We start from the raw sequence: 20,988 nt of genomic DNA, 5'->3' as shown, positions 1-20,988 counted from the left end.
AAGTTGGTCCTAAAATATGCCTTCAAAATCTGACACCTCTCCCTCATAACATGCTGAGATAGCCTACTGCGTTTAAGTGTTACTCTGAGGGCTCAAAGACATATTTTCAAAACAGATTGACATCTGAAACTCAGCCAGGCCTTTTATTAGTTGGGTATCTTGAACAATTAGATTGTATATTCCATATTTTGCTGTAAAATAGAAAAGAATGGTAGCTATTGGAAAGCTGCATGATGGGATTAAGTGGCCATTCACACAAACTGCTGTTACTCTCAGGCATGGTAAGTAGAATAGGAACGTGCTGTCTACTTGGTAGTTACTGTAGATGTTCAATCCTGACTTTCTTAAATCTGTTTGAACATGGAAGTCTTAATTTGTGTATGGGACAGGTACTGATATTTCACAAACTTATATGGATGGCTACACAATAAAAACTCAGTTTATCTGGAGCCAGGACAGTGGTGTTCAGCCTCATGCCAGTTTGGAACTCATCCACATCTGAGCATCCCCTCAAAGGCCATCTTGGGCTTAAGAAAGGAAAGGCAGAGACAGCTAGTTTCCTGATCTGTTTTGATGAATCTCTTAGCTAAAATTAAAAGAGAAAACCCTGGGTTTGCAAAGCCAAAGGAAACACCTTATGAATTCTTGTGCTTTATTGTATTAGAAAAAAATCACCACATTTAAACAAATGTTATCATTAAAAAATTTTAATGTCAGTGTGTTTAATCATGATCAAATGTTATTGTTGTGTTTTCATAGAGCTAGAAGGTATTCATGGGTCATTTCTATGCATTGTAGTGGCTGCTTTCTTGAGCTGTTCATTTCAAATGCTGTTGGTGTTTTTGGTTGTATGCCTTAGTTTTGACTTCAATATTGTCAGTTCTTCAGGGTAGGTGTTCAGAAACTATTAAATAGACAATTTGAGAAACGAAGGGGTGTTTTTCAAGTTCTAAACTCCTTTGGTTAGGTGGTTCTGTGTTGTTATTCTTGTTCTGGATTAAGAATGCCTTCTCAGAATTGTCTCCCCTGATCCTGGGAACACATAGATGCTCACTCTTCACGATGTTGTCTTCTGTTCCTTCTGCCACAGCGATCCTCGCCGCACTGGCTTGTCAGTGCATTTACTTACTTGGCGGTAGAGTCATAGTATCTATTATAGTTTACTTGGCTTGTTCAGGGCCCAGAATTGTGCCTGAATGGGGCCACCCAACTCACGCTTATGGGGTGTGAGGTTTGGTCTTCCATCTTGGATGCTCATCCCTTAGTGTAATGGACACTCAGCCCAGAGAGAGGCAGATGAATCTGTTCGGACTCCGGCTCTTCCCAGTTGTTTCATTTTCTAGATGACTTGTAGTTCGTTTCACCCGCCATTTCTAAATGTCCTCTCCTTTGCTTCTCTTCTGTAAACATTAGACAAGATGATGTGTGAAGAAACGTTTTCATATCAGTAAAGACCCCGTGATGGGGGATAATGGTACTAAAGACATTGTGGCTGGTGTCGATACTAGGGCCTGAACTAGTTCTTCTTCCCTTGGCATCTTGCTTGATAATTGTTCTTGTTCTGGTACCACAGATAAAGAACTAAGACTTAAAGTTATTAATTTAGCTACACTTGCCAGAGTTAAATCCACACCGGATTCTAACAAAACTAGGGGGCCCAAACCACATGGACTTCTGTCTCTCAAATTTATAATAAACATTTATGATTCTAAACTAAGGGCAGATGACTATTTCATTTATTCTTGTCTTGCCTTTGCATTTTAAAGATCCGGATGAATTTGAACGAATATATGAACCACTAGATGTCAAAAGTAAAAAGATTCATGTTGTAGACAGCGGGCTCACTTTTAACCTGCCGTATCCCTTGATTCTACGACCTCAGAGAGGTGTGGATCTCATCATCTCCTTTGACTTCTCTGCAAGGCCAAGTGACACAAGCCCTCCTTTCAAGGTAAGGAGACTTTGGTAAGGAGAATAGGAACATGCCCAAGGAAGGGTACAGCCTAGAGTGGGCTGGGTCTCCTTATATCCATTAAGAATCAAGACAATGCCCCTATGCCAATCTGATCTGGACAATCACTCAATTAATACTCCCTTCTTGGGTGACTCTAGGCTGTGTCAAATTGACAGTTCAAGCTGATTGTGGCAAGCACTGAGAGCTTCTAGAACAAGAAGTGGATATAATCATATGTCTTAAATATCTGTAAAACCTCACATGTTCAAAATGTGTTAATATTTTATTTCTTTTGAGGCTGTTAGTAGTGTTCAGACAAGAAACCAAGAGTTGGTGTGATAAAACCGAATTATGTACATCGTGGAAGATCAGTATGAAAGTGTGTTGGTGCATCCCGGAGCCAGTGAACAGGGAAATAAGTGACTGGGATGCAAACCGCACAGAAATAGCAGTGAGCACACTGGAAAGATGGGGTGTTCTGACTATAACAGACAGATGTTAAGCCTGTTAAGAGGGCTCTGGGGAAAAATTTTGAGTTTGGAAGGTAGGAAATGGAGATTGGTGGAGGATTTCCAGCAGACTAATGATATCATGAAATTGGAATCTTAGGATGATTAACCTGAGTTGGTGGGTGGAAGGCAAAAGGTTAAAACTATGACTTATTGTAACCCCAGCATAGGATAATAAAATCTTGTACTGTGCAAGCCACGGGGTAGAACCTGGTGACCTGTGAGGAGCAAGGAGGAGGTAGGTTCCAGTGATGACTCCAAGGAGGTGGTGCTGACGGTGGAAGACACGGTAGTATTCATTTAGCCAATGGGAGTGCAAAATGTCAAAGCCATAATTTCATATGAGTCAGAACTTGACTACTGGATGAGAGGATACTACCAAGGAGTTTTAGGATACCACTTAGTAACACAAATAAAAGGCATTATATTTTGCAATATATAATGTTTCATTGTTTATTATTAAGAAGAATATATACTTAGATGATATATGAACAATTAGAATGTATACCAACTTATATACCAACTACTTCTGGATGCTGCTGGTATTTTTCCCCAATCTGTTTTAGAGAGAGAGAGAGAGAGAGAGAGAGAGAGAGAGAGAGAGAGAGAGAGAGAGAGAAAGAGAGAGAGAGAGAGAGAGAGGTGTGGTGCACTCAGATGAATGTGCAATGCACACACCCCTTACGTGAAGGCAAGAGCAGGATGTGAGTTATCTCTCTCCACCTTATTCCTTTGAGACAGAGCTTCCAACTGAACCAGAAGCACACACTCTTTGCTAGGCTGGATGGTCATCTAGCTCTCAGGGCCTGCTTGTCTCCATTCCCCAATGCTGGTGACACAAGCATTTGCAGCCATGCCCGGATTTTTACATAGGCGCTGGAGAATGAAACCAGGTCATTGTGCTTGCAAACCAGGGAGCCATCTCCCTAGCCCCCAATTTCTGTTTTTAAAAATGTGTGTGTGTGCGTGTGTGTGTGTGTGTGTGTGTGTGTGTGTGTGAAGTATGTGGGCTTATGTGTGGAAGTCAGACCAAAAGGAAAAAGAAGGTGGCAGTAGGGTGCATGTGGAGGTGACATCGATGTAACAAAGGTCTGAGTGGGCTGTACATCACAAGTGTCTTCAGTACATTTGTCTCCCTATAGGCGGTTCTGGGGGAACCACAGACAAACTAATCGGTGTTTTTCCACATTAGCCTTATTTATCAGTTGTAATTTGGTCTTGCTCTTGGTTTAGAACTCCCATGCCCACATGATTACTTCTTACATTGGGTCACATCATGACCAAATCAGTTGAAGTGCTGGTACTGACTGGACCCTATTCTGCTATGCCTAGTGAGGGAAACTACCCACACAAGGCAGTCCAAGTGACAGATCTGTAGACATCAGTGCACTATAGCTAATGAGGTGACCTGCAGAGACACATTAGCCTGGGTGAGCTTTGTGAATGCCAGTCCACCCTGCCCAAGGAAGACTGCACAGCATAGACTCCGGTACCTGCAGGTTTACTTCTCACACTGCTTTCTCAAGAGTTGCTATTAAAAAGTGACATCCTATATAAAATTACGGAAAAGTGTTTTGTCTCAGTTTTGGGGCTAGCAGTTGAACAGGGTTTGAGCAGGGCTGTATTTGATATTAGGATTTGTCATAGAACTCTGTGGCCTTTTGCAGATTCCAGTGCATCTGGTAATTCCTTAGCAAGCAGTTAGGTCACCTTGGTCTATACCTCAGTGGTTTTTTTGTTGTTGTTCTTGTTTGAGACAGGGTTTCTCTGTGTAGTTCTGGCTGTTCTGGAACTCACTCTAAAGGCCAGGCTGGCCTTGAACTCACAGAGATCTGCCTGTCTCTGCCTTTCAAGTGCTGGGGTTAAAGGCGTGCGCCACCATGTCCAGGCAATCTACCTCAGTTTTTATCTGGCCTTTTCATTTATGTCTCTCTTTGTCTCTTGTTAGCAAAACTGTCATAGCACTTACCCCTTACCCCATAATCAAGGCTGATCACAGCTCAAGATCCTTAGTCATATTGTGAAGAGCCTTCTTCTGAGCCACTGGGGTGATTCAGCAGGAAAAGCTTTTATTGCACAAACTTGACAAGCTGGGTTCTAGCCGTAGATCCCAGAATGAAAGGAAAATAGTGACTTCAGAAAGTTGTCGTCTGACCTACACACACACACACACACACACACACACACACCCCAAAACAAACAACAAAATAGCAAACAAACAAGCCACTACCAATAATAATAACAACAGTGATTTTTTTTTTTTTTTTTTTTTTTTTTTGGTTTTTCGAGACAGGGTTTCTCTGCGTAGCTTTGCGCCTTTCCTGGAGCTCACTTGGTAGCCCAGGCTGGCCTCGAACTCACGGAGATCCGCCTGGCTCTGCCTCCCGAGTGCTGGGATTAAAGGCGTGCGCCACCACCGCCCGGCGTGATCATTTTTTTAAAGCACCCTTTTCTTTACTAAGATCACATTCACAGTAGGGGGTTAGCTAGGATGTGGGTTTCTTCTGTTAGGGCCACCATCCAACCTACCACACTCATTTCAGTCACTGAGTATCAGATGCCTTCTTATGAGCACCCATATCTAATATTGATCTCTTCAGGGATGCTTTTGCAAGTATGTACACAGCTTTTAATGGAGAGCTAACTGCTTCAAGTGTTACACAAGCTCTGTCTCTAGACTTGCTGCTCTATGAGGCTCCTGAAGACAACAATAGCAAACTCTCCAGAAGAGACAGTCATCATAACTACAAATACTGAATTCTAAGGGGTAGTCCTGTCAGTCCCATCTTAGATTAGTGGCTTTGGTATTTTAATCATTATATTGTTTTAATTATTACATTATTTGCTTACTAATAGGCCATCTATCTCCCCAGTCTTAAAAGTAAGTTTTAAATAATGAAAAATTTTAGGGCAGTAGGTTTACATAGAGATGAAAATCCCATTTTTTATAGTGAAAAACCAACTTATTATTTATGTATATGTATTTATAAAGGGAAATATATTGTGTGTCTAAATTAATTAATTAGCATGTGTAAGCCCTTCTCACTGTGGCACTGTGGTCTGGATATATTTCTGTTAAATTGTTTTAAGTTGATACTTTTTTTTTTAGTTAGGGTTTAGTACTCAAAAGTGAGCATAGGTGTTTTTTGAAAGTATCACTTTGAATGAGGGTCTCTAATTCTTTACTGTATAGAGAGCTGTGTTTGTAGTTAGTACTATGTAAGCTTACAGTACATTAGTGCTGGAAACCGTGAAGCATCTTGGGGCATCAGGCAGCAGCTGATAGATGTTACTGCCTGGCACGCTGCTGGTGTACCGCCGTCATGTCAGAATTAGGCCTTCTTTGCTCACTAAAACATTGTTTTGATTTTAATTCCTTCCTTTTTGGGGCTCTCCACACGCACGTCTGTGTCATTGTCTCTCAGTCTTTCTGGAGGGAGAGGAGACAGCCGGAAGCAGACATTTTTTCCATCCTGTAATCACGGTCTTTGCAGTCAGCACCGTTTAATCTTTTCCACATCAGGATGAGAGCAGAAAAGGGAAAGTTCCCGTCACTTCCTGATTCCAGGATAACCCTGTCCAGCTAAAAATAGCCAGGCCTCTACCTCCACGAGCTCCCTTTCCCTCTTTCTCCACACAGCCACACACGGGTTGCTCATCCCCTGACTCATGTTTGTAAACACTAGAAAGCTGCTTTGCTTTGCCCTCACGCAAGCAACCGCCTTACTGTATGAGCTCTGGTCGGACTGTGGTGTTGAGTCAAGACGAATGAGTAATCGTGGAGAGTGCTCGACGTGAAATACCAAGAGGAGGTCAGCTGAACGGGGCGGGGGCGGGGAGGAAAGGGGAATGAGAAGAGTGTCCTCCAACTTCAAACGAGATGTTTTACATCTGTTCGATTTTTAGCAAAGCATAATCATATTCTGCAAAACGTCCCGTGAAACAGCTGCTTTTGTATCTGTTGAATCCCTTTTCTTTCAGGTTTTATATCTTTGTAATCTTTGGGAGAACTGATCGACTTGAAGTTCATGACTTTATTTTTTTTTCTTTAGTTTGCTAGAATATTTAGGGTTTTATTGCTTATTTTTTGAGATTATAGTGTAATTAAATCCTTTCCCCTTCCCTGTCTTCCCTCCAAGGCCTCCCATATGTCCCTCCTTGCTTTCTTCTGAGGTTGAGGGAAAAGACCACAAGGCCTCAACACTACATAAAGAACTACAGACAATTAAGGAATGCTGGGAGCAGGAGAAATAGTCTTCCCCGGGGAAGAGCACACCAATTGGTTACCCAATACCAGTCATCATCCCTGAAAACCTGCATATAAGTAGAGTTATACACACTGAGCAGGGTGTACTTAGGAATATATATATATATATATATATATATATATATATATATATATATATATATATTTATGCATGTAAAGTTTATGACTTTTCTAAAATACCAAGAGCAGTGAAATTTGTATGTCCTCTGTATTTAGGGTTATAGGTTAAAGTGCTTGCTTACTGTCCACCTAAGATTTTCATACCTCAACCTCTAACCTTCACAGCAGCCCCGTGAAGAGGAGAGTAGTGATTACTTTTATTTTGCAGAGGTGGAAAGTATATTACTGAGAAATAGGAAGCAGATGAGATATAGGTGAGATGTATTCAGGGGCTGGTTAATTCAGGGATGGCATACACTCTAGTCCTCATGCTATCTTGTCTCTCAAAGTCCCCACAGTGACTTTAGTGGTGCCACGTGGTGTATTTTAGGTCCCCCTCACATGACTGGTGCCTGGTGGCTGTAGTATCTAGGCAGTTGGTCTTGGAAAGTAGCCCATGCCGATTTAAGCTGGGCCTGTTAACAACCCAGGTACATGGCCGTCCTCAGTCTTCCCTTCCCTCCCAAACTGTTCAACTACTCTTAGTTGGTTTTTCCCATTGACTTAAAGGCATCAAAGCTTCAAATGCAGATCCTGTCTTATGAGTAGCACACAGTGAAAGGCTCAATAGTATTGATGGTGTGAATTACAAATATGCCAAGGAAGCAGTCTAGGCTTCTGAAAATATGTGCCTTTTCCCTAGCATCGATGACAGTTTTCAGTATGAAACGTCACTTGATGACTGCCCCTTACCTGTCAGAGTCTCGATGCTCTAGTGTTGATAGCCATTTAACTGCACTCATTGAAGGTCAGCCGGGAATGATTACCATTGACTAAATCAGTATGACAAGAGTAGTTTTTAAAGAAGGATAGTTTTAGTGGTTTGCTCAAAACTTTGTCTCTTTAGGAATCTCTCTAAAATGGTTCCTGCTTTTCTTCCTTTCTTTTCCTTTTGTTTTCTTCACTTTTTCTTCTCTGGATCCTTATTTATTGATTGGATATCTGTATAGCACTTACTGTGTGATAGATGTTGGTCTAAGTACTGTAAAATGGTAATTCATTTCATTCAGATTGCACTCTGTGTTTCACAGTTAAGAATATTAAGCTCAGAAACAGTCCCAAGGCTACAGAACTGACATTTGGATGCAGGCATTGGGCCCAGTCTGTGGTTTTACACCATGGTGCTATATAACCACTTATTTATTCTGGCCCCTGACACTGCATAGAAAAAGAAATGATGTCTGTCTTTTCCTGACAACCTTCCACATTGATTTCCACAGGTTAAATATAGCATGGGTATGCGTGCGTGCGTGCGTGCATGCATGCGTGCGTGCATGAGTGTGTGTGTATTATGTATATATATATGATATGTATGTGTGTGTATACACACACACACACACACATATATATACATATATATATGCTCATGTTGGATTTATTCATGTGAAAATGTGATGTACATGCACATATATGTACCTGTGTGTGGAGGTCAGAAGTGGATATTAGATGCCTTCCTCAATTGCTCTCCACCTTATTGTTTGGGATGGGATTTCTCAGTGAACTCAGAACTCATTGATTTGATGCATTGAGGCCTGAAGTTCTATTTTCTTTTCATAATTAGGAGCCAAAAAAGCCAATTTACATATATAAATTTAGTTTTAAAAATATGCATAATTTTATTATAGATTTTAAAAAGAAAACAAAATGAAACATCCTTAAAATAAACCAACTTACTAGTAATACAGAATGCTATGAAGTGTGCTATGCTATCATACATACATCTAGGAGTATTCAACATCAGAAGCTATAAAATCTAACTGCATGTAGTAGTTACTAAAAAACCTATAACTTGCATTTTTTTAAAAAGTAGTTTCTCTACAAAGAATCTTACCAGTGATACAAGAATCTGTACCATGTTGATACTGAAGTTAATGGTGATTTTCTCTTAAATTTCACATTCTTAGCAAAAGAATTTAATTGATATGGTTTTTTTGCACCTTGATGGAGATAACAGGTATAAAACCCAGTAACAGGTTGTCTTAGTTAGGGTTTCCACTGCTATGTCTTAGCAACGGCTGGAAGATAACACCTAATGAATATAAAATAATGGACAGACTGACTGACCAACTAAAAACTGAACATTTCTAAAAGCATCATTCTCCTCCATGTAGGAACTTCTACTCGCAGAGAAGTGGGCTAGAATGAACAAGCTCCCCTTCCCAAAGATTGACCCTTACGTGTTTGATCGGGAAGGATTGAAGGAGTGCTATGTTTTTAAACCCAAGAATCCCGACGTGGAGAACGATTGCCCTACCATTATCCACTTCGTTCTGGCCAACATCAACTTCAGAAAGTACAAGGCCCCAGGTATGCCTCCATGAAATGGAAGTCTGGCTGGCGACGTGACTGATATTGAGCTGTTTTACACTCATGCTGTCCCATGAGTGAGGACTACATGGAGTGATTCTCTTACTGTGACAAATAGTCAGTTGTGACCTGAGAGTCCAAGTACTTCCTTCTTCTTTACCCCAAGATTTTCACTTCCTCATGATAGAGAAAGTGAAATATGAAGGTCAAGCTCAGGCAACATTGCTAGGGCATTGAACCGGAGCCTCGGGTTTGATGGATGTCCTATTCATAAAGGATGTTAAATAGTGTGACTTTCACCGTTGTGAAACAGCTCTTGTTTTTAAAATAAAATCATGCGAGAATATTAATTGACCACAAAACTTAATGTAATCTAACAAAGTGACATGGCCGACCATTTGGGGCTTCCACATTATAATTTAAAGCAAAGGAGAATCTAGTTCAAGGAATGGTTATTCTGTTTTACCATATCTGGAGGAGTGGGTGGACTTGTGTGCATCCTAAAAGATACCCATTAACCAAAGAAGGATGCTTAGGGGCATTAAATGCTAAATAGTTTTCAGAACGGAAGATGCAGTTTTCTATTTTGTGAATGGAAAGAGACAAAAAAGATGAATGAGGTGATACAGGGAAGAAGTCTTCTTCCTAGGTTTCTCAGAATGATAAAACAAATTAATAAGGGTGGAGCTGCGAGGCATGCCTCATACAGGAGAAGGAAGGCCGGCTGGCATTTTTCGTTTTCAAATGGAAACCTTAGTTTCAAATTGAAATCCTGGTTTCAAACTTTAAGCAACCTAGTGAATTTTCTATTACTGTTAGTTCTCAGGGGGAAACCAAGGGGTTGGTAAGTACAGGGATTTCTGGGGCTTGAAGAGGAGTCAATGTTTTGGTTTGGATTTCCCCAGAGGAAGATTCTCAGGACAAGATTCAAGTGCAAATGGTTTATTTGTAAGGGAGTGAGGAAGTGATACTGGGCAAGGGACAGACTACAAAGCATATGCTAGTACACTAGCTACCCCATGAGGGCCATGACCCATCTGGGCAAGTGGGAGGCAGAACACCCAGACTACAGAGTGTAGGCTAGCAGGCGAGGGAGCTGGGTATCTTCCCAACTTGAGTGTGGCTGATTGGGGCAGATAGTTATTTTTTAGAATCATAGCCTTTCTGGTGACTCTCAGTGATGTCTTCATGGTTGCATGTATGTTTTGGAGTTATTTATTTATTTGTTTAATTTTCGAATGCAAGATTCATGCTCCTTTTTTTTTTTTTTTTTTTTTTTTTTTTTTTTTTTTTTGGCATATAGGTGTTCCAAGGGAAACCAAAGAGGAGAAAGAAATAGCTGACTTTGACATTTTTGATGACCCTGAGTCGCCATTTTCAACCTTCAACTTTCAGTATCCAAATCAAGCCTTCAAAAGGCTACATGATCTCATGTACTTCAACACGCTGAACAACATTGACGTGAGTATATCTCCCACCAGTGTTAACATGAGAAGTCACTTAGCAAACACATGAATTCCGTAAGAAGACAAATCAGGCTTGGGAATGACCAGATCTGCAATGCAGTGCCTCATTTCTTATGAATTATTTCACTAACCTCTAACAGAACACTCAGAATTCACAAATAATGGCATCACTGTCAGCAACCAGTCAGAGCCCACACTTTGTATTATTGTTTGGTGGCGTGAGGGTTCATTCCCAGCTTTCCTGATGTATTCATTTTGTGATAAAATAATTTATGAAGTGATGGAAGGGCAGCGAACTGGCGGGAGAGTGAGCGTGAGTGTATTACTGTAGAACTGTCACTGGTGACTGAATAAAAGCATGCTTCCAAATGTTGGGTTTTTGTAGCTCTTGATGATATTGCCAAATACTAGAGCCTTCTACATTTTTAGCCTTTCCTATGTGCTCTGGGAAAGAGACGTTAGAAGCAAGTCTTTCCCTTCAGTATCAATCATTCTTATTGCTAGCATACCTGCTGCTAGAAGTCTGTGTGTCTGAGAATGGTTAGTGCTAAATGCATCATGTCAGAGTACTGTTGTATGTGTGTGATTGAAATCATGAGCTTGTGGGCCCAAATCACAGCATCTAACTAGTTACTATCAACTGTGGAAGCTGAGCTCATTGGCCTGCTTGGACTTTGCACGTTAAGAAAGAAAACAAGGAAAGAGAACTAGTTAGAGCCATGCATCATGTCGGACTTGCTGGTCTTTTTGGAGATTAGGAACAGTCGAAATGAACAGACAGATGTGCTGGTTCTGCAGAACTTAGCTAGATTTTGTGCTAAGGGACAACCAACACATCAGTGTCCTTGCTTGTTTAGTGTTCCTTGATACAGTTTAAGACAGGCCAAATGCAATCATGACATAATGACCATAACACATTTTAATAGATACATTTTTGTAATCATATGAAAAATTTCCTAATATACTTCAGTTCTTATAATTCTAAAATTCCTTCTTTTTTGCCTGTATTTTCCAGTATGTGATGATTAATACATAATATACTTACCAAAAGTTACAACACATTCTTTCCTTAACATATGCTGAATAAATCTTACATGGGGAATAAATATTTAAAAACCTCATGTTACCTTATTTCTGTAGTGTTGGTTAAAATTCAAAGAAAATGGAGAAATGAGTATTTTGACACAAGGAACACAGAGAAATTGTCAAAACAGAGTTGTATTTTATTTTATTTAGATTTCATTTTTATATATGTTTGTGGGTGGTGGGTATGTGAGTGCAGATACCGCCAGAGGCCAGAGGTGTCAGATCTCCACAGAGCTAGAGCCACAGGCAATTGTGGGGTGCCTTTCACAGGGGACAGAACTAAACTCAGGTCTTTAGGAAAAGCAGTGTGTGTGTTCTTAATCTCTCAGCCGTCTCTCTAGCCCCCCAAAATAGAGTCGTATTTTATAAAGTTTAATCAGACTAAAAGAAAGGAGAGCAAAGGAGATTCAAATTTTATGTTTTGAAATGAATAGACAATGGATTTGAAACTAATAGATTCAGGAGTAAAAATCTGTTAAATTTGAAAAGAACTAGAATTGTAGGAATTATAAATATCCCCTATCCAACTTAGGAATAAACACACTCACATATGTATTTTAAACAATAGCATTCTCTTGCTATTTTCTGTTCCTGTTTATATTAAACCTGCTAAAATATTTGCTGTAAGTAATTGTATAGTTCTATTTACATATTTTACAAGCATTCTTCAAGGTAGTTTATTTGACGCAGACATGAAAAAGTTAAAGCCTGAACAAAAATAGACTGTACTCCAAAACAGCCATCTTCAGTATAGCCCAATAAACATTGATTCTTCACAAACCACTAACAATGCATTATTTATAGTGCCATATGTGAAATTCTGGAATTTCTTACATTGTATTTTTATTATCTCACTGTCTCCCTAGACTGCTCCCAGATCCACCCCCAATTCCATGCACTCATTTTTTTCTTTTAGCCCATCAAGTCTAGTTGGTGTTACCTATATATTCTTGGGTAGGTGACCATTCAGTGGAGAGTGTTCAGTTTAACAGGGGTCATATCCTTAAAGAAAAATAACTCTTCTATCAGTTACCAATAGCTCCTCAGCTGAAGTTGGAACTTTGTGACCACCTCTACCCCTCTATGATGGGATTTTTTTTTTTTTTTTTTTTTGTCTGGGTTGAGCTTGTACAGATTTTGTGTTCGGTGTCATAACCACTGTGAGTTTCTATGTGAAACTACCCTCTTTATGTAAACAAACATTTTTTATAGCTTCCACTTATATTTGTGGCATGACATTTAGAGACAAATATATGATTTTTTTTATAGTTTTCTTTAAATATAGGTAGGGCCTGCCTTAGTTGCATTGTATTGCTATGATAGGACACCATGACCAAGGCAACTTGTCAGACAAGAGTTTCCTGGGGCTTATGGCTTCAGGGGGTGTCTCCATGGCCATCATGGTGGAGAATCATGGCAGCAGCAAAACTCATCGTATTGGGGCAGTGACTACGAGTGAGCCTGCATCTTGAGACATAACCACAAGAGGGAAGTCTATCTCAGGATGGCGTGGACTCTTGAAACATCAAAGCCCACCCCCAGTGACACTACCTACTCCATCAAGGCTGCACAATCTGATCCTTCCCAAATAGTTCTGCCAATTGGGGAGCAAGCATATATAATAATATATAAGCCTATGGGAGTCATTCTTATTTAAACCACCATGGGCCACTTGTAACTGGACATACTACTCAAACTTCAGGAGGATTGGATTCTTCATCTTGAAAACAAGGACAATAGGACCTGTCACAGGGGCAATGGGACTATGAATGCGTAACCAGGTAGGGCCTAAATAGTATCCTGAAAACAGAAGCCACTTAATTGTGAAGATCTTAGCTATGCACGACAATCTCCTGGCATCCTGAAGTGCATGGGAAATCTACAAAAGGAAGTGTGAAAGTGTTAAGGACTCACTCTATAAACAAATTGTGCAGACAATGACAGTTGTAGGCTCTGAGTGAATGTTTTGAATAAATGAATGTAGGTGTTTTCCTAAATTAGATGGCCATTTTGACTTATAGTCAAGGGGAGAATGTGTGTGCATATGTGTGTGTGTGTGTGTTATTCTACTTTTACTGATATTTATTTCTTGGTGACCTCTTGCATATCATTTATCCAAAAAAAAATCCCCCCACATTTTATCATAAAAATTCCTGGTAAGGGTGATACATAAAAAGTAACAAAGTTTTGCTGAGCATATGATGCTGGGAAATGCGTTAAGTTCAGTTAGTTAAAGCCACCCACTCCGTCTGAGTGGAGGTGAACGTGGACTTGCACTTAAGAAACTGCCCGTGAATCATCGGAGTGGTTTCCAGGTGGCAGAGACGGTGATAAAACAGGATGCAAAGTCTTTCATCTGTTAAAGCTTAAGACAGTTTTCAGTCGTGAGGCCAGAGCCACTGTGAATTGAGGTGTATTTCGTCAATTTGTTTTCTGATCTGGTTTTGTTCTGAACAGGCCACGGTGTATCTAACAGCTGGGAACTCCTGTCGATGGTTCTTCTGGGACATCCTTTAGAGCATTTTCACCTCTGCTTCGGCTCACTTTTTGACAGGAGTCTGGCTTTGTCGTTAGCATCAGTTTCCTGTACTTACTCAGTCCTCCCAAATTCCTTCTTGATGAGCGTTGTCTCTGTGCTTCTACAGTTGTGGAATTTTGTGGGATTTACATTTTGTTTCCTTAGTAGAAACTTAAGGTCCAATGACAGACGGGTGGACATGTGGCATGTGGTATCTGGAGGCTTTGGATTCGGACAAAATTGAGTGTTTAGTCATTGCTCAGCTGTCTCTAAGCTGGTGGCCTTGGGCTGGTAGATTATTTCCTTCTTTTGTAAGGGGAAACAATGATATATTTTATAGGATTAGGATGGCATTTAGTTAAAATAACTTTAGGATCTAGGATACAAGTAAGTACTAAGGAAATTGCAACAGCTAATATAATGAAGAATTATTATTAGTTTTCATATTCATATCTACTTATAATTATAAATAATAAACTCCATAAAATAGTGGCTTATTCATTTTCTGTACTCCAGGGATAGCGATCATAATGTCTGGTACCTGAAGTGAATATGCAATGTATTTATCATAAATTTATAAGTCACTGACTGATTGAAGATAATAAGGGTCGGGGTAAAAGTTGTCACTGGTTGGAGATGGGCCTGTTGACCACGAAGCCTGTACCCAACACATGCCCAGCTGGGTAGCGTGTCCAATCATAAACGTCTATGTTGGTCAGGATGGAACATGTGTTTGGAGGACTCCTTCTCAGTACCTGTCAAGTCAGCTTATCTTCCATTCTCATTCAGCTCTCAGTTCAGTAGACCAGTTTAGGCAGATTCTATGATACTGTTAGACTTCACTACGTTCGGTACATACCAGTATGCACAATAATCAGCTTCAGTTTTTTTTGTCAGATCATTTTACAAGGCGTTTCTATTGTGACAGAAGCAGGAAACGTTTATGTTGGTTCCTGAAGCGAGGGTGTCACCCATCATGGTGGGAAAGTCACAGCTGCAGGAACCCGACACAGCTGGTCACATTGCATTGGCAGTCCCAAAGCGCTGAGACTACAGGGCATGGGATGGTACTCCCCACAAAACGTGCTTTTTCCCACCTCGACTAACTACTCATTGCTGTGCTCAGATTTATCTCCTAGATGATTCTAGACCCTGACAAGATGACCATCAGCATTAACCAACCACAGTGTTTAACATCAGGTGTTAATCGGAACGGGGAAAAGAGTGTACCAGAAGTCCTAGTAGTTAATTCTTAGTTTAATGGCATTTCCTCAGTACAATTACACTGTCTAGGTACATGTTATGGTTTCTGACTATTCAGAAGATAATCTTCAATTATATAATAGCTGCAGTAATCTGCAGTCTGTTGCATATCCTGGCCTATTTTATTAGGCCCGCAGGGGAGGAAAGAGAGTGGTTCCTCCTGCCCATCATACTCATTGTTGGCCGACGTTCTAGACAAAAGATACATCACCCAGAGAAAAGCCTAATGGACTTATCTGAGCATAGCTCTATACAACATGAGATCCTTCAGAGTAAAGATTCAGAGTTCTAAAATGGACTACCTATTTTTTTTAAAGAAAAATTTCAGGTTTTGTGATGCATGGACAAGTGTATAGAAATATGATTGTTTGAAATGGCTAGGGTCTAATTCTGACAGAAACCCAGAGGGGTCTGTTTGTTTGGAATTTTTCTGGTCTCTGTGTAGCATTCCTTTTGGCTACGGGACAGGATATCTTGAAGGGAGAGGGGTCTCATGGTGTGCCCCCAGAAGGGCAGACAATTTCTTTATGAGTTTTTCTAGGAAACAAAAGGTGGGGAGTCATAGCAATACTTCCAGACCTTTCAGACAAAAAGCGTTCTGACTTCTCTGCTCCCCTTTATGGAAGAGGGATGCTAGTTTCTCTGGCTTGCCTGAGGAGGGGTAGGGAAAAGGACAGGGGACCGGAGAACATGTTTCCAAGGCCTTTTTGAGGCTGTCATTTGAGGGTGTTATTTTCTGAGCCCCTACAGCCCCAAACTCACTTGCTGTTAATGCTCCACACGATCTCATCAGACCTCATGTACACATTGGTTGAATGTGTCTTTATTATCAGCTGTGCCAGGCACTGTCTCAGGGTCATGGCGATATATAACATGAAAAGAATTGCAATCTCATCACTCAGGAAGCTAAGGCAAGAGGATCCAACAGTTTTGGAGTCGGGGCTGGGCTGAGATCATAAATCTTTCCCACTCTTTTCTCTGTCACCCATTTATCTCCCAAGTGGCCTTATTTCTTAATGTTCCACAAACAGTTTCTTTTCCACCCAAGCCAACCAGTTTCCATGTGTCTCCCTTTGCCACAGCATTCCATCCTTAGTTGTGTGTGGTTATTCATAGAGAAAACCACCTGCCCCCTTGTCCTTTAAAAATCATGTGTGTTTAACTCCAGTTGTATTCTCCCCATGGCTTATCCTGGGCATTTATTAATTTAGAAAATATTTGTTATGCACCTTTCATAATCTCAGTGCTGGGCTCAAACACGAAGACTTTCAGGATATTTCAGATCTCATGGAAAAGCAGACATCAGCCCGAAAACTCACAGTAATTTTAGTGAAAATAGCAGTTGTTTGTTATTCTGATAACATTTACTTTTTCAGAATACACCATAACTCTCTCCCTTGGGCTGCCATTTTAATTTGACACTGTAAGCATTCCACATTTGTCTACAAATAGTTCCATTGAACACCTCCAGAATCCTTCATTTTGATGGGAGGGAGGAAGTTTTCCAATTTTTACGTTTTTCCCCTCCTCTATCTACCCGTATTACTGAAGAATAAAGAACACTGTTTTAAACAATTGGGAAGCTCTCGAATGGTGCAGTAAAAGACAGCCTGGATCATACTCCAAATGAGCAGTAAGGGTGAAGAAGATCAGTGTACATGGGATATTGCTAGAGTAAACCTGACAGGAAGGATTTGGAATCCCATGGAAGGAAAGAAGCAATTATATAAACCCTCTAAGATCACCCCTGGTAAAAACAAAAATTAGAAAGACACAGATATGACATAATACATCTCAGACACACCTAAATATACTATGTGGCATCCAAAAAGCTTTACAGCTAGCAAGTGATTTCATACTGAGTTTTTGTGTGCATGGCAGCATCCTGCTCCCAGGGTTCATTAGGCTGTGTTCCTAGGGATGAGAAGCCTGTTCAGTGGTTTCATAGTGTGATGGTGCCACCTAGTGGTTCAACTTGCACATTCTTATCCCAAATGATTTGGGGTTTTCAGTTATAAATGTAAATGTTGATTCTCCTTTATAAGAATTTCCCTTCCCTTTACCTCCCCTCCTTTCCCTTATTTTCCTTCCTTCCTTCCTTCCTTCCTTCCTTCCTTCCTTCCTTCCTTCCTTCCTTCCTTCCTTCCTTCCTTCCTTCCTCCCTCCCTCCCTCCCTCCCTCCCTCCCTCCCTCCCTCCCTCTCTCTCTCTCTCTCTCTCTCTCTCTCCCTCTCTCTCCCTCCTTCCCTCCCTCCTTCCCTCCCTCCCTCTCTCCCTCTCTCTCTTTCTTATTCACCTGGTGCTGAAACCCTGGACAAATTGCTGAGTTGCTTATTTAACGTATCAAAGCAGACCTGGCTGCCAGGTTCTCCCAGCATCTCTCAGTCCCGTCCAGTTAGAAGGTATGGCTGGCAGACCCCTCCCCCTCCGCTGAACTCTCCAGCACAGGGGGCTGGGCTGCTCTTCCCTGTATATTCCAGCCATTTTTGGTTACCCTGCCTTTTTCATACTCGTGGGCCTCCTGGCTGCTCCACCTGGTTCCTCCCTCTCTCCTTTCCCGACCCTTCCTCCCCTCCTTACATGGCTCCACTCTGGACTCTCCCTGATGTCTCTGCCTCTGGCTATGCGTTCACACATATCTACAGTAAAGTTTCTCCTCCACCATACATACCTAGGAGCAGTCATATTCCTTTCCTTTGGTTTTTTCTTTTCTTTTCTTTTTTTTGTTTGTTTTCATTCAGTAGCCTCCTAACTTGTATCACACACAGTTTATAAGCAACAGTGTGGACACATGTCTGTTGCAGGATCTTTCTGTGTGCCAATCACTGTCCACAGAACTTTATACTGATGGTCTCCAGTTCCCAGCAATCCAAGATTAATAATGTTACTCCTGTCTTAAAGACAAAGAAAGAGGGACTGGAGAGATGGCTCAGTAGTTAAAAGTGCTTGCTGTTCTTGAAGATGACCCAGGTTTGGTTCCCAGCACCCATGTGGAAACTTGCACTGTCTAGAAATATTTACAAGGGATCCAACTCCCTCTTCGGGACTCCACAGGCACTGCATGCACATGGTGCGCTTGCATGCAGGCAAATACTCACACACATAAAATATAAATGTGTAACATCTTTAAAGAAGAAATAATCTCAAGAATTTAGGCTAATTTCCATCTCTTTCCCATAGCCTGGGCAGGACTGCACCAAGGAGGCCTCTGACCCAAGTCTTTTTCAACAGATCTAAAGTACAGAATTAATTATGTCTCCCTTGCTCATAGGAAAATGGGCTCTGCATAAACCCCTACTTAAAAGTCTCAGTAACAGTTGAGTCTGTTTCCACTAGCAGAGACGACTCATTTCTTTAACCATACGAAAGACTCAAATTTTTGTGATAAATTCTTTTTGTTGTTGTTGCTTGTTTTGGTAACATGATGACATATTTCTCATTTTGTTAGCCACTCTGGAAGAAATAAAGGTTCCTGCCAATGGGTGTGATAAGAAGTTGCTGGAGGCGGACTCTATGCTCATAACTTAGCTCTCCTATCTCTCTGTTCTAGGCACTGGAGCATACTTGCTCAGTGAGCTTGTACTGGAAAAAGCTCTCTGTGTATGCCTCTGTGGCGAGATGAGCCATGTGAATCCTAAGTGGGAGGAGAGGTCACATGGGTCCTAAGCTTTCTGGACTTGCCAAACATTCCTACTCACAGTGTAGAGCTGAAAACATATGGTCAGTGCTTCAAGCTTATGTAACAGTCCCTGGCGTGGAGAATAAAGGGGACTTTCTAATGAGCATGCAACTTCCCAAAGCATTTCCCCAACTCTGCCGTAATGGTGATCAAATCCAAGTTTCGTTTTCTCCTAAAATTCCTAACAAGGTTAATTTCATACCAGAAACAATGTATAGTACCTCTGATCATCATTAGCTTGGAGAAACATGAGATAACTCTGGATGGAAAATAGCGATTTATTTTCATGAGGAAAGTCCTAAGTTTGGTGGTTTTTAGTTTGAGGACACTTGTTCTCTAGTTGTTGGTGAGACTCAGGTAAATGGAGAATTTCCTGGAGAGCAATGTCTTCTCTCTCTACTAGGGGGCATCTTCCTTCTCTGTGGTCTCCTATTACTTCCTTAACTTTAAAAACCCCAATTATAAATTTTGTATTTCCTTCTATATTATCACTTCCTAGTGAAGGCTAGATGGAACATAAACTTACCTTGTTGGCAATTATCTCATTCTTCATCTGGAACACTCCTAAAGTACTTCTTCACAAAAATGTAATAATGAGATCTTGCATTGACATGTGTCCAAAAGAATCATACTTTTGTCAGTAAATTTCAAAACAGAGACAATAATACAAGAGAACCAGACCTTTGTTTTCCTTCAGCGAATGCTTCAGGGATGTAAAGCTGTGCTCACCATTTATTTTCTGTTTCCACTGACAGGTGATAAAGGATGCCATTGTTGAGAGCATTGAATACAGAAGACAGAACCCATCTCGTTGCTCTGTTTCCCTGAGTAATGTCGAGGCAAGAAAATTCTTCAACAAGGAGTTCCTAAGTAAACCCAAGGCGTAGTCTGTGTGCTGGAAAGATCAAGCCGTTTGGATTCCATGACAATTGGAGTCAAGAGCAATTTAGAGGTGGTCTTACTGAGCATAAGAGACTGGCTAGCACTCAGAGTTACAGTGATTTCGCTTCATGTTGGGTGGAAAATGGTGTTGGTTATGTAATTCTTAGCAACAGTTTGTGTCAGTATGAACTTTCTGACATAAGCATATGGATTTATACTGTATTTTAAACATTCCTCACCAACCTTTTTTTTACCTGTACTTATACATACATATATATATATATATAAATGTGGTTTTCTTTTTAAAATATTTAATAGTTTAGCTCAGTAAGTAAGGCTTCCCATTGTGTGTGAATGTTATTCACAAACTAGATTTGTTCATGCCATGACACAACACTATTTTTTATTTAAGATTCATATGTACACATATGAAATAAAAAACTTTGATGTACAAACTACCATGAGTGACCTGAGTCAATCTTTCTTTTTACTATCTTTTAAAAATCTTTCTGTATGAGTGTGCTGTGTATGGCGTGCGTGCGTGTGTGTGTGTGTGTGTGTGTGTGTGTGTGTGTGTGTGTGTGTGTGTGATTACAGATATGCTCATACCATGAAGTATGCGTGGAGGTCAGAGGACAACTCAGTGTAAGTCCTTGCTTTCCACATTGTTTGAGACAAAGTTTCTTTGCTGTTGGTAGCTATGTATGCTAGGCAGCTACCAATGAGTTTCCAGGGCCTGACCTGTCTCTGCTCCATTGTACCATAGGGTGCTGGGTTTACAGATGCACACTGCCAAGGCTGGCTTCACGTGGGGACCAAAACACACCTCTTTATGCTTCTGTAGTGAACACTTTACCCTCTGAATCATCTCCCTGGTGCTTGTTACTTTTTCAAGGAAA

The 20,988-nt window shown here is 40.7% G+C and overlaps 1 protein-coding gene across 1 annotated transcript in view; it reads left to right on the top strand.

The window, feature by feature from the left end:
• Nucleotides 1-20,547, top strand: part of Pla2g4a (phospholipase A2 group IVA) — a 140,126-nt gene extending 119,579 nt beyond the window's left edge. Inside the window, exons 15-18 of the mRNA XM_006979955.3 lie at nucleotides 1,767-1,951; nucleotides 9,001-9,196; nucleotides 10,500-10,657; nucleotides 19,963-20,547. Of these exons, the coding sequence (XP_006980017.1) occupies nucleotides 1,767-1,951; nucleotides 9,001-9,196; nucleotides 10,500-10,657; nucleotides 19,963-20,094 (671 nt within the window). The 3' untranslated portion in view covers nucleotides 20,095-20,547. The remainder of the gene's footprint in view (nucleotides 1-1,766; nucleotides 1,952-9,000; nucleotides 9,197-10,499; nucleotides 10,658-19,962) is intronic.
• Nucleotides 20,548-20,988: the final 441 nt, after the last annotated feature.

The sequence above is a fragment of the Peromyscus maniculatus genome, chromosome 11, assembly GCF_049852395.1.
Source record: "Peromyscus maniculatus bairdii isolate BWxNUB_F1_BW_parent chromosome 11, HU_Pman_BW_mat_3.1, whole genome shotgun sequence".
In the NCBI taxonomy this organism is placed as follows: domain Eukaryota; kingdom Metazoa; phylum Chordata; class Mammalia; order Rodentia; family Cricetidae; genus Peromyscus; species Peromyscus maniculatus.
Note: the sequence above shows the minus strand (reverse complement) of the source record. Positions and strands in the feature narration are given on the sequence as shown.